This window comes from Coregonus lavaretus (assembly GCF_964263955.1).
Source record: "Coregonus lavaretus genome assembly, chromosome: 3".
Lineage (NCBI taxonomy): Eukaryota > Metazoa > Chordata > Actinopteri > Salmoniformes > Salmonidae > Coregonus > Coregonus lavaretus.
The window spans coordinates 25,210,713-25,224,410 of record NC_139990.1 but is presented as its reverse complement, the minus strand read 5'-3'; the positions used below and the strand labels follow the sequence as shown (position 1 = coordinate 25,224,410).

Sequence of the window (13,698 nt, the reverse complement as noted above, 5' to 3'; positions counted from 1 at the left end):
TGACCAATCAGATCAGCTCTGAAAAAAGATCTGATGTGATTGGTCAAGACTAATAGTGGGGAAAATATCAGATTGGGCTGCCTGTCTAAACGCAGCCAGAGGGACACACAATTTTCCATTTGACCAGTGGTGCGGTACTGTCCTGACCACACAAAGAAAGCACACCACCAGAAACCACACCCTAGCTACACGTATACCTGCCATGACTACAAGTCTCCTGAAATATGAGGCTTTCTCCTTGGTGGCAGACTTCTCCCTGCCCAGGATGTTGTTTCTCATGTGTTTCTGCTACCAAGCAGGAGACCTAACATCCTTCCTCCCCTGGGCAACATGACAAAGTGAGACAAAATATAAAAAAGTTCCTTTTAGCCTACATATAATTATGTTGAGTAAATGTTATGTATTTCAAACTAATACTAAACATACAGTACATTTACACTGACCTTGTCATTTCCATAACGTGTCCCACACTCCACAAACAGACACTGTGCAAATATCCTAGGCTATGCCATTGATAGATAGCCTCCTGATAGTATGACCATAAATGGCATAGACATGCATATAAAATGTAGTAGGCTTATTCACACTCCACCCCTTTTTCATTGCTTCTTTCAGTTTATGTTCTATAATTCAATACATTTGGAAAATGAACAGCTGCAGAATTGGTGCAAACAGCTGGTTGTGAACCGATATTTCAGGCCTATCAGCCAAGGTTAGTGCTATCTGGTATCCTTGTGACGTCCCTAACCTTAACCCTCATCCTTACCCTAACCCTAACCATGTTTATGTTAATGAAGTAGGGACGTCCCAAGGACCCGGACCGTTCCTATAAACCAACCAGCCATTGAGAATCCATTTTGTTCGGTTTTGACTAGATGGTATACAGTTTGTCAGATTTGACTTTTTGTAGCAGGTTAGAATTTACGCAGCAGGTTAGGATAATTAGATTAAGGTTAAGAAAAGGCTTAGCTAAAATTAAAACAAATCTACTTTTGACGTTCATTTAACAAAAGCTGTATCCCTTCTAGACATTACCATTTTGTTCTCCCTGGCCTATACCATATTTTGATTCGTCGAGGCTATGATGTGTTAAAATTGAAAGTGAAAGAGTTCTCCCCACGAAATGCTGACACTTCCAGCCGACTCAGTTTACCGTGACAGCGTTTAACAAAGTAAAAGGGGTAGAAAAGTAAAGTGCAGTAGGCTTTCTCACCTTTCACCTGAGGGCTCTCGGGTTGTGGATTCGTTCGTCCATCTTTGATTGAAGATGCTCCATAATTCCCGACCTTGCCAACCTCAAAGCGCTGGTTTTTCCTTTGAAAACACTCGCAGGTGAGTTAATTTCTCAGTGGTCCACAGGGTAATTTGAGAAACATTTACTGCAAAAAATATAAAAAATGTATGTATTGTGAAAGTTCTTGTGGTGGATGTCAGGGGCTGAGTCAAGACCATGATATTGGTCGAGACCCAATTCGCGCGCAATTAAAGGGCAACTCCACCACTTTTCAACCTAATTTTCATTATCTCCATCACAATACCAACATCAACCAGAGGCTGGTGAGAGAAGCTATAGAAGGACAGGCTCATTGTAATGGCTGGAATGGCATTATTGGAACGATATTAAACATATGGCAACCACATGTTTGACTCAGTTCCATTTATTCCATTCCTCCTATAGCTCCTCCCACCAGCCTCCTCTGGACTGTCAACATATGTGAAAATGGCAGGTTTTGTAGATAAAATACAAAGTAAAAAAGTTCTACCCCATTACATCAAAAGTTAAAACAGTGATTTTCAAACACAGATTCGCGGTGATGTGGGGAGCAAGAAAATACCTTCCCTTGTAGCAGGTTTTGAAAATCACTTTTTGACTTTTAATCCTACCCTGTGATTAAACAATTTTAGGACCTTATCTTTTTAACCACAAATCATAGACACACACTGTTTTCACATATGTAAACACTGGTTTGGTGCTGGAGATGAATATGAGGTTGAAAAGTGGCAGAATTGTCCTTTAATTACTGTACCTGTCTGAAATTGTTAAAGAAACTGATATAAATGTGGCTAATTAGAATGTCATTTATTCTGAATTTTATAAAGATTTTGTCAGGTTGTGTAAAATGGTGAACCTACAGAAAAATAATTAACAATATCGCACAGTTTAAAACAGAATAATTACTGTAGGCCTACATATTGTTACCATGTAAATGCAGTTTTAGCAAACTTACCGACACAGATGTATCTGCAGATATACTGTTATATATCAGGGAAATTAAAAAGTGTCATTTTTCCTCACAGAATTTTCATAAATTGCCATCCAAAAGAGCAATTGTCCAATAACTATGCTTCAAATGTTGATTTCATACATTGTGACAATAATAACACATCATGAGAATGGCCACAAGTGTTCAGATAAGCATGAAATTCCAGTTTTTCGTCCTATTTATTGAATATCGGTTATCGGCTGATATCGATATAGTGTTAAAAGGCCAATATCGGCAGATAATATCGGTGGACCGAGATATCGGTCAAAATCAAATGAAATCAAATGTTATTTTTCACATGCACCGAATACAGCAGGTGTAGACCTTACTGTAAAAAAAACTTAACCAACAATGCAGTTTTAAGAAAAATAAGAGTTAAGAAAATATTTACTAAATAAACTAAAGTCCCCCAAAAATTACACAATAAAATAACAATAACGAGGCTATATACAGGGGGTACCGGTACCGAGTCAATGTGTGGGGGAACAGGTTAATCTAGGTAATTTAGGTAATATGGTCATGTAGGTAGGGGTAAAGTGACTATGCATAGATGATAAACAGCAAGTAGCGTATTAAAAAGGGGGGATCAATGCAAATAGTCTGGGTAGCCATTTGATTAACTGTTCAGCAGTCTTATGGCTTGGGGGTAGAAGCTGTTAAGGAGCCTTTTGGACATAGAAAAACCATGGCGCTAAGGTACCGCTTGCCGTGCGGTAGCAGAGAAAACAGTCTATGACTAGGGTGTCTGGAGTCTTTGCAATTTTTAGGGCCTTCCTCTGACACCGCCTGGTATAGAGGTCCTGGATGGCAGGAAGCTTGGCCCCAGTGATGTACTTGGCCCCAGTGATTGGTCGGGCTCTACTTAGGCCAACACAAAGCCAGCTCCTCTAAACATATCCAACATTGCATAATAACAAGTGCTCACTTTGCAGGAATGCTGTGTTGGAGGGGAATTTGTCAGAGCTTGGTTACAGTTCTCCTAAGGCAAGGAAGACTGGAACCACCATCGCTGGCATAGTCTTCAAGGTGAGAATCAGTATATTACACATTTTCCGCTTACTGTGATGTAGCCTTCTCAGGATTGAGCTCCGCACAATTCATTCACTAAGTATGATTATAGTTTGGGTTTCCTCCCTCCTTTCACAGGATGGGGTGATACTTGGAGCGGACACAAGAGCCACTGATGACATGGTGGTAGCTGACAAGAATTGCATGAAGATCCACTACATTGCACCCAACATCTAGTAAGTGCCACAAAGAATACACCTCGTACAGTATAATAGTGTACTTTGTGTAACCCCTATGTAGTTCAACATCAGCCCCTGCACAATGGTATGCACAGACAGAGGCTTTTGTTGAAGTCTATTTGAACCACTGTGTTTCACCCACTAATCTCAGTTTTTATTGTAGCTGTTGTGGAGCAGGTGTGGCTGCAGATGCAGAAGTAACCACTCAGATGATGTCATCCAATGTGGAGCTACACTCACTCAGCACAGGACGCCCTCCCCTTGTTGTCACGGTTACCCGACAACTGAAACAGATGCTCTTCAGGTGAGAGAGCATGAATGAGTCTGTGACGATGGGAAAATAAGACATCTACAGTGGCCATTCTCAGTGCTGAAAATAGAGTTACTTTCCAGGCCATAATATAAAATAACTGCCACAATAGTGCCTTCATAAATGATATCACATCCCTCATTTGATTACAACAACACATTTTTATCACAAACATTATGATGATGCTATTACATTGTAGCTCTCTACACCTGAATTGTGGCTTCCGCAATGCTTCCACTCCAGGTACCAGGGACATATTGGCTCCTCTCTGATTGTTGGAGGTGTGGATGTGACTGGCGCTCACCTCTACAGTGTCTACCCACACGGCTCCTACGACAAATTACCATTCCTTACTATGGGTATTGCTCTCCATTTGTTTATCTAGTCAATGCTTGACTTTGTCAGCGATGGAGAATGTGTTGTGTTTCAGTCCATCATGATCACAGATAGATTTTGGCTGTATTCTTTGTCTTTGGTAATCATCTATTGCCATCAAATAATGCATCTGGGCCGTGGGAAGAGCTTCTAATGGTATGAAGTTGTATTGAATATTGAAACATTAGAAAAAGGTAACAGTACTGCCGTTGTATTTGCAGGTTCAGGAGCAGGGGCAGCTATTTCTATCTTTGAGGACAGATACAGACCAAACATGGAGGTGAGGTGCAGTTATTTTCATTGAACAGTTGTTAATTTCATACAATGTATTGCTCACCTGTCTTATCTGTCTATCTTGCTCAGCTGGAAGAGGCTAAAAAGCTGGTGCGGGATGCCATTACTGCTGGGATTTTCTGTGACCTGGGCTCTGGTAGTAATGTGGACCTGTGTGTCATCACTCAGGCAGGGGTGCAGTATCTTAGGGGCTATGACCAGCCTGCCCAAAAGGGGAAAAAGTGAGCTATACAAGTTTCTATTGGGCTACAACTAACACAATTGTGTGAATATTACTTGATTATTCACAACGGGAATTTATAATATACTGTAAATCTTTCCTTTCTCTTTGCCTGTTTCCAGAGAAGGACAGTACAAGTACAAGCCTGGCACCACTGCAGTTTTGACAAAGACGGTCACACCCCTGCCTCTGGATGTTCTTGATGAATCAATTCAGCTTATGGACACTCAGTGAAACGTTTGCTGCTGCAGGCATTATCAAACACACTCATGAATTCCAAAACTCATTAGTAAAAGTGTCTACTTTAATTCTAAATCCTGACCGGTACTTACTACCAAAATACAATTAATGCATTTTGACATTTGTATTAAACCTATTAGCAGTTTCTACCAGAACATGCATGCAATAGTACAGCACGGTCACTATGATAACCCCACACACCAAACCATACACACATCTAAATCTAATGTTGAATATGTCTGTATAATTGTTCTTACTATTACAAGCTACTTTGTTATATTACTAGAGTTATGACATATTACTGCTAGATATGCTGTTGCTACTGTACCAAAGATTTGTATAACTAACCAAATGCTTCACATGTATACATCCGGTGAAATATCTGTCTCATTGTTGTATATGTCACTGTACGTTGTTAATGTCATTGCAAATCAGATGCTCGAGCTGACTGATGTGACTGGTCCAATAAACAAGCAGCTTCACTTTCTCTGACACCACCCATTGGAGTAACGGTAAACGAGGCGTTTTTATTTGCCCATCGATAAATCTCATTGGCTCTGCAAGGAGACGGACTCCAACGAGCATTATTTGAATTTTGGTGACGTTGGTTCAGGGAGAAGTTTAGTCTTTGGTGCATTGTTGACAAAAAGCTCTTCACATAAGATTTGTATCGGCTGGTAAGTGTGACATTTCGACACGTTCAAAGATTATGCTAGCTCTGTATGGTTTGCTAAGTTAGCGGTGCCATGCTTGCTCAATGTAGATGGCTGATTTAGTAGATGCCCAAAGCTCTGAAGAACTAGCTAGTTACTTAGCTTTCTTACCTCCCTGAAATGAACGTGCCAGTTACCGTTAGCTTATTCTTGATTTACCAAATTCTCTGTGTTCAACTCGATGCTAGCTAGCTAACTAGTTACTGTAAGTAGCTTGTGGCAAGTTGGTGAACTATCTGCTTGCTACCTTTTGAGTAAATGCTGTTTTGCATTGTTTCCAGTTAGTTTGCCCCTGGTTTGGTTCAGAGGCATGTTCAGGACGGTGCAACCTTACAGAACGTTCAGATACTTAACGTTAAGTGATAATACATAAACGTTATGTTGATGAATGTATTCATCCTTCCACGAGATATAGTCCCGACACAAATCTAAGGTTGCTACCCAAGCTGCTGGTCGTTCGTTCTATCGGTTCGGTTGCCAGAAACGCGACCCAGTCGTTAAGTATTTTTGTTCTGTATCTATGGACGCGACCCAGTCGTTCGTTCTAAATGTTCCATTGCCATACTTGCTGGCAACGTTCTTATCCCTTGCTTGCTAGCTAGCCAACAACTACGGCTAATTTAGTCACGTCAAACACTGCAGACAGAATAACAGCAAAGTAGCTACAATGGCGTTTGTTTAAGTTGTTTTCTAGTGACATTTATTTGGATAGGTCCATAACAATGAGCTGATGATGCGCGATTTCGCCTGGCATAGAAAATGCACTGTTGTTCAGAGGAGCTAGCCAACACAATCACTTTAAACAGGAAATAAAGCAATCTAGCTGCGTTTCGTTTTACCTGTTTTCTGTTGACATTTCTTTATATATACATACAAATTATGCCAGCTGATTCATGATTTCGACTGGCTGAGAACCTGTCTGTCTCGTCCCAACTCTTTCATTACTATGGGACAACTGAAGATCGAATTTCAATATTGAAAGGTTTATAAAAATCTCCGCTGTTGAAAATCAAATGCTAGTCTAACAAAAATGTGAGATAATGTCTAGATGCTTTTTATAGTGGAGATCAAGTTTATAAATTGCCAGGCTGGGCTGATGAGACAGGTGATTGCGCAGTGAGATGGAACAGAGTAAATGGGCATTTAAATGTCATAGCTTTAGCTGGTGGTAACTTGTGGAACAGACACCGGCTGGAATGCGGTTTTAACCAATCAGCATCCAGGATTAGACCCATCCGTTGTATAATGTTTTATGTATAACAGATTGCTTATACATTTTAGTCATTTGGCAGACGCTCTTATCCAGAGCGACTTACAGTTAGTGAATACATTTTTTTTATATATATATAAAATATATATATATTTTTTTTTATATATATATTTTTTAATACTGGCCCCCCGTGGGAATCGAACCCACAACCCTGGCGTTGCAAACGCCATGCTCTATCAACTGAGCTACATCCCTGCCGGCCATTCCCTCCCCTACCCTGGACGACGCTGGGCCAATTGTGCGCCGCCCATGAGTCGCGGCCGGCTGCGACAGAGCATGGATTCGAACCAGGATCTCTAGTGACACAGTTAGCACTGCGATGCGGCGCCTTAGACCACTGCGCCACTCAGGAGACTATCCTCAGAATGTTTCGATGTACTGAAGAACGTTGCACCTATCAGAACGCCCCCCTGAACGTGACCCGCCCCCCTGAACGTGACCCCACGGCAGATATGTACATTTTTCAGCAATCACTTTTGCATGTGAATAGAGAATCGGACTCATTACTACAATAATTCCGTGGTTGTCATGGCGCCCTGAGGTAGCCTAGGCAGAGAGCTCTGTAAATATGGTACTTTTGTTTTAAGTGTTTTTTTACTGAATTTTTAAATCAACGTTTTTTGTTTTTGATAACTTGTTTTTGGCTTGGCTAGCTAAAATAGTATGATTTGAATGATGCAGCAACACCAGATAAACAGCATCAGCTTTTTGGCCACTTGCCCCGGTTCCTAGAGGGAAGTTGACAGCGGTGTGAGGAGATGCAGAGGCTCGCCTCATAGGGGGCTTTTCCAGACTACTGCTGAGGAGTAGTAGATATACTGCTGCTTTTACAGTTGCTGAAGCATCACCCAGGTGGGTGCTACATTTCAATATTGAACGATCCAGCCTACCTACGGAGAAGGAGATGTGAACATAAAAAACAACGAGGTGCCCGAAGAAGAGCTCCGTGGCCTGTTTGTCAGATGTTTCTACCTCTCTGCCTGGCTGTTCCATCTATGCTCCCTCCGCTCAAGATACTACCTTTCCGAACTGCCTATCATCTAAAGCTGTGGAAGACCATCACTCTAGAACTGCCAGATCCCCCAAACATTTTTGTTAATTTTTGTTTTTAAAGCGACTGTGAGATTCTACTTGTAATGGAAAGCGTATATAAAATACATCTATTAGTACACATGCTTAATTATGTCACTTTTGTTTTGAGCCGAGTTCGCCGTCGGACAGAGAGGCACCTGGCTCACTCCTGGGAGGCAGCCTGGTTCCAAATCGAATGTGATAAACTTTCAGCCGGTGCAAAACACGCCTACACGGGTGCCCGGTCTAGATTAATTTAACACCCTCACTCATTAATTCCATGGAGGGCAGAGTGTCGGCGGGTTTTCACTCGACCCTTGTACTTGAGTAATCAATTAAGGTCATGAATTAGTTAGGAACTCCCCTCAACTGGTTGTCTAGGTTTTAATTGGACAATTTTGAAAGGAAATAACAAAAATGAGCAGATACTCCGGCCCCTCCGTAGAATGAGTTTGACACCTCTGTCGTAAGGGGATTTTTAGTCTTCATTTCCAATATGCACCATATGGCTAACAGAGGTTCAGAGGTGTGTGTGTGTGATGCAAGATTAATGACGAAGACCATGCAAGCTATATGGTCAATACTGGAGCAAGTCACAAAGCATTACTTTTCTCCATCTCCTCTTCACCATCAGGCAACAGTTTGGCTTCATTGACGCCGTGTTGTGAACTAGTATTGGCGGATGCCTCGTCGCGATCCTGACAGTTCTTCTGCAAGCCGGCGCAAGGGTGCAACACCCAAGCGTCGGCCTCCAGCCCCAACTGCGCCTGCTTCAACATCAAAGGCACAGGCACCACGGCTGAGCGGACCATCGGGTGAGGAGAACAGGGAAGCGGGGGAATGTGGGTTGGTCTCATGGCTTCTCAATGCTGACACTGAAGCAAACTGTTTTTGTTTAGCTATGTATGTGACCACTAGTTAATACTGTTTCAATGAATACATTTTATTATAAGGTTTTGTTCCCATTGTTTTTAAAGTTGATTTTGGTCTCTCTAGCCTCTGCAGGTCCAGCTCCCTCCCCGCGAAAGAAGAGGAAGTTTCGCCCTGGCACCCGAGCTCTGATGGAAATTCGCAAGTACCAAAAGAGCACTGACTTGCTTTTGCGCAAAGGACCGTTTGCACGCCTGGTACGATACCCCTGGCTCTGTCACCACTGTCTTGTCTGGTAGAGGTTGATTAGCACATGGCTCCTGAGGACCGATTTTATAACCACCATTTTGTCTATAGTCACCTTACATTCTAAGATGGATGCTGCCACTGTCTGACAATACATTACTTGTTGTTGATAATGCATATTAGCCCTGTGAACTTTGCTCTATGTGGGTCTCCAGCATTTAGCGATCATTCTTTTTTTGCTAAATCAACAATGCCCCGCATATTATGCGAGAGCTTGCATATTTGACCAATCACCGCACTATTACCGCATACAACAGTCAAATTATCGCAATATTATCACACAAAACTGACCAATCACCGCACTACAAAAAGGGGGTTTGCAATTTCAACCAATTAAGCCACATGTCACCAAACATTCCCTTGTCAGTGCATTTTCTTGACAAGTTGGACAAAATCATTGCAATGATAGAATTGCCGCAGCAAAATCAAGCATTTATGCATGTATAGGGTCTGGTAAACTGGTAGTGTCTTAATTTGGAAGGATAAACTAAAATGCTTGTTTTTACACTTCAAGTTGCTACCCTGAGTTAATCTTTCCTGATTATTTATCTACAGTGAATTGCAAGGTTGTTTACTCAGGTTGTCTACGCAGGTTCGGGAGGTGTGCCAGACGTATAGCAGGGACTTCATGAGATGGCAGGTGTATGCTCTTCTGGCCTTGCAGGAGGTAGGTTGGTTCCCACTCCTGTGCTTATTTGAAGAACTGTTACAGTGGGGGGAAAAAAGTATTTAGTCAGCCACCAATTGTGCAAGTTCTCCCACTTAAAAAGATGAGAGGCCTGTAATTTTCATCATAGGTACACGTCAACTATGACAGACAAATTGAGAGAGAAAAAATCCAGAAAATCACATTGTAGGATTTTTATGAATTTATTTGCAAATTATGGTGGAAAATAAGTATTTGGTCAATAACAAAAGTTTCTCAATACTTTGTTATATACCCTTTGTTGGCAATGACACAGGTCAAATGTTTTCTGTAAGTCTTCACAAGGTTTTCACACACTGTTGCTGGTATTTTGGCCCATTCCTCCATGCAGATCTCCTCTAGAGCAGTGATGTTTTGGGGCTGTCGCTGGGCAACACGGACTTTCAACTCCCTCCAAAGATTTTCTATGGGGTTGAGATCTGGAGACTGGCTAGGCCACTCCAGGACCTTGAAATGCTTCTTACGAAGCCACTCCTTCGTTGCCCGGGCGGTGTGTTTGGGATCATTGTCATGCTGAAAGACCCAGCCACGTTTCATCTTCAATGCCCTTGCTGATGGAAGGAGGTTTTCACTCAAAATCTCACGATACATGGCCCAGTTCATTCTTTCCTTTACACAGATCAGTCGTCCTGGTCCCTTAGCAGAAAAACAGCCCCAAAGCATGATGTTTCCACCCCCATGCTTCACAGTAGGTATGGTGTTCTTTGGATGCAACTCAGCATTCTTTGTCCTCCAAACACGACGAGTTGAGTTTTTACCAAAAAGTTCTATTTTGGTTTCATCTGACCATATGACATTCTCCCAATCCTCTTCTGGATCATCCAAATGCACTCTAGCAAACTTCAGACGGGCCTGGACATGTACTGGCTTAAGCAGGGGGACACGTCTGGCACTGCAGGATTTGAGTCCCTGGCGGCGTAGTGTGTTACTGATGGTAGGCTTTGTTACTTTGGTCCCAGCGCTCTGCAGGTCATTCACTAGGTCCCCCCGTGTGGTTCTGGGATTTTTGCTCACCGTTCTTGTGATAATTTTGACCCCACTGGGTGAGATCTTGCGTGGAGCCCCAGATCGAGGGAGATTATCAGTGGTCTTGTATGTCTTCCATTTCCTAATAATTGCTCCCACAGTTGATTTCTTCAAACCAAGCTGCTTACCTATTGCAGATGCAGTCTTCCCAGCCTGGTGCAGGTCTACAATTTTGTTTCTGGTGTCCTTTGACAGCTCTTTGGTCTTGGCCATAGTGGAGTTTGGAGTGTGACTGTTTGAGGTTGTGGACAGGTGTCTTTTATACTGATAACAAGTTCAAACAGGTGCAGGTGCAAGAAGTTACAGGTCTGTGAGAGCCAGAAATCTTGCTTGTTTGTAGGTGACCAAATACTTATTTTCCACCATAATTTGCAAATAAATTCATGAAAAATCCTACAATGTGATTTTCTCAATTTGTCTGTCATAGTTGACGTGTACCTATGATGAAAATTACAGGCCTCTCTCATATTTTTAAGTGGGAGAACTTACACAATTGGTGGCTGACTAAATACTTTTTCCCCCCCACTGGGTCGCCAACATTTTCTAGCATGAGAGCTACTTTTTAAAAATGAAACATGTCGCGAGCTACTAACTTTTCGAATAAGCACATTCTTCTCCTCTCCCATGCTACTCTTCCCCAGCTCCTTAGTGTACACGAGAAATATACCCTAAAAAAAATAATGGTTAATAAAAAAAACTTAAGTTGGGCCCTATAAAATCTGATATTTTTTTTTTCTTCCCCAAATTGTCTTCTCAGTTTTAATTTGACTGGTTTTAGATTTATGAAGTTTATCTTTTTTTTGGTATAAATAAATAGATTTACGTGTAACTCCCCTTTAATTGCGCATCTAGTGTGCCTTCTAATGTGCCGGTCTAGTGATGGTTCTGTACTGCTGCTGCCTATTTCATGGCAAAGTTTGCAAATAGCAAATAAATTATATAATTTCTCATTATATACTTCTGCCAAGTAAGCCTACTTAGCAGTTAACATTCAATTGAGAAGGTTTTGGGGAAAGTATATAATGAGAAATTATATAATTTATTTGCTATTTGCAAACTTTGCCTGAGTGGCGCAGTGGTCTAAGGCACTGCATCGCAGTGCTAACTGTGCCACTAGAGATCCTGGTTCGAATCCAGGCTCTGTCGCAGCCGGCCGCGACCGGGAGACTCATGGGCGGCGCACAATTGGCCCAGCGTCGTCCAGGGTAGGGGAGGGAATGGCCGGCAGGGATGTAGCTCAGTTGATAGAGCATGGCGTTTGCAACGCCAGGGTTGTGGGTTCGTTTCCCAGGGGGGGGCCAGTATTAAAAAAAATATATATGTATTCACTAACTGTAAGTCGCTCTGGATAAGAGCGTCTGCTAAATGACTAAAATGTAAAATGTAAATGTAAAGTATTTCTGTCAACCCACAAGACTGTTATCACATCAACTGGCAGTGGCTACACACGGAGTGATAGACAAACGCCCGCACCACACAGAAAAAAAGGGGCAATATTGCTGGAAATGAATTGGCAGATATTGTGTTAGGTTTGGCCTTTTAAGCCAATAGTGGCTAACCAGGGTGGGATAATGTCAATGTTGCATTGGTTAAATAATAGCTAGGAGTTTGCGGTGTCTGATACTTGTGAGATTTGTTTATGACCGTTTGCGGTGGAACGTGTGAAAATTGCAGCTACTGGTAGCTCGCGATCAAACCGTTGTAGACCCCTGCTCTAAACCCTTCTCTTACAGTTTAAAAGTATTATAACAACATCATAGTACACTTATTTTGAAGAAGAAAAAAATATTTACACATCTGCAAAAAAATAACTGCCCTCATTTTTTTTTATCCCTATTAACGATGTTGTCAATATCAAAGTTTGCTGGTCATCATTTGACACCATTATTTCTCTTACAGGCTGCAGAGGCTTTCCTCGTTTTACTGTTTTCCGACGCCTACCTGTGTACCATCCACGCCAAGCGTGTAACGCTGTTCCCCCGTGACATTCAGCTTGCCCGGCGAATTCGAGGAGTGGATAATCTCTGAGAATGCTCAGATGAGCCATTGAGGAGTGAGCAGTTTGGCTTGGGGTGGGGCCTGTTATAGCCTCAAATATATTTTGTTTTTACCACTCAAGCTCAGCCAATCTGACCTTGGATCATGGACAATGGGGTGTTGAGGACCTAACAGTGCTGTGTTTTAATGCAAAGCATCAGTGGACCTAATTTTCCCCAAATATACATGCATTATGTTCTTGCCATGTTCATGCTAGTTATAACCTCAATATATGCTGTAACAAAATGCTAACCCAGGCAAAGACTATTGACCAATGTTTTGCATTTAGAAATATTTTTTGTACATTGAAGGGAAACACTGTGTTGGGTATACTGCTTTAGTTCATCTGTGTTTTGGGCCTCATGGCACCTAAGCCAAGGTAGTATACTGGTAAAATCTGTAAGATATATTTGATTTTCTGTAAATAATGTTTTTATAAATCATTTTCATGTTGGATTTTAAATAAATGTCTTTATTCATTACGAAAAGAATTAGAAATGCCTCACATTTGTATACCTCTGTTCATATGTGCAGGGATAAAATCATAGAGCTACATATAGTGGAATATATGATGTCTGTAGACAACCTGCTAATGACTCATTTCTGTATTGAAGATGGTGACCCATGCAGCTATTGTAGGACTACAGATCCATACTTAGAACCTGGACATTCATTTCCTTCACGTTAACCTGTTATTTGTCATGCCCAATTTTAACAGGTATCTGTGGTGTTTGTGTGCATGTGGTTTT

At 41.7% G+C, this 13,698-nt stretch overlaps 2 protein-coding genes across 3 annotated transcripts; both read left to right on the top strand.

Moving 5' to 3' along the window:
• Window positions 1–835: 835 nt before the first annotated feature.
• Window positions 836–5,449, top strand: LOC311115140 (proteasome subunit beta type-7-like). The gene is made up of 8 exons (XM_084157274.1): window positions 836–1,332; window positions 3,197–3,290; window positions 3,411–3,508; window positions 3,675–3,815; window positions 4,065–4,180; window positions 4,418–4,476; window positions 4,560–4,711; window positions 4,833–5,449. The coding sequence occupies exons 1-8, from the start codon at window positions 1,268–1,270 to the stop codon at window positions 4,942–4,944; spliced, it is 837 nt and encodes a 278-aa protein (XP_084013400.1). The 5' UTR covers window positions 836–1,267; the 3' UTR covers window positions 4,945–5,449.
• A 107-nt stretch (window positions 5,450–5,556) lies between these two features.
• On the top strand, window positions 5,557–13,433 carry LOC311114762 (histone H3-like centromeric protein A). 2 transcript variants are annotated; one of them, XM_084157234.1, is made up of 5 exons: window positions 5,557–5,627; window positions 8,639–8,819; window positions 9,001–9,131; window positions 9,773–9,847; window positions 12,812–13,433. In XM_084157234.1, the coding sequence occupies exons 2-5, from the start codon at window positions 8,687–8,689 to the stop codon at window positions 12,938–12,940; spliced, it is 468 nt and encodes a 155-aa protein (XP_084013360.1). In that variant the 5' UTR covers window positions 5,557–5,627; window positions 8,639–8,686; the 3' UTR covers window positions 12,941–13,433. The 2 variants fall into 2 exon arrangements, with proteins under 2 accessions (XP_084013360.1, XP_084013359.1); XM_084157233.1 differs by having other exon boundaries at window positions 8,639–8,846.
• Window positions 13,434–13,698: the final 265 nt, after the last annotated feature.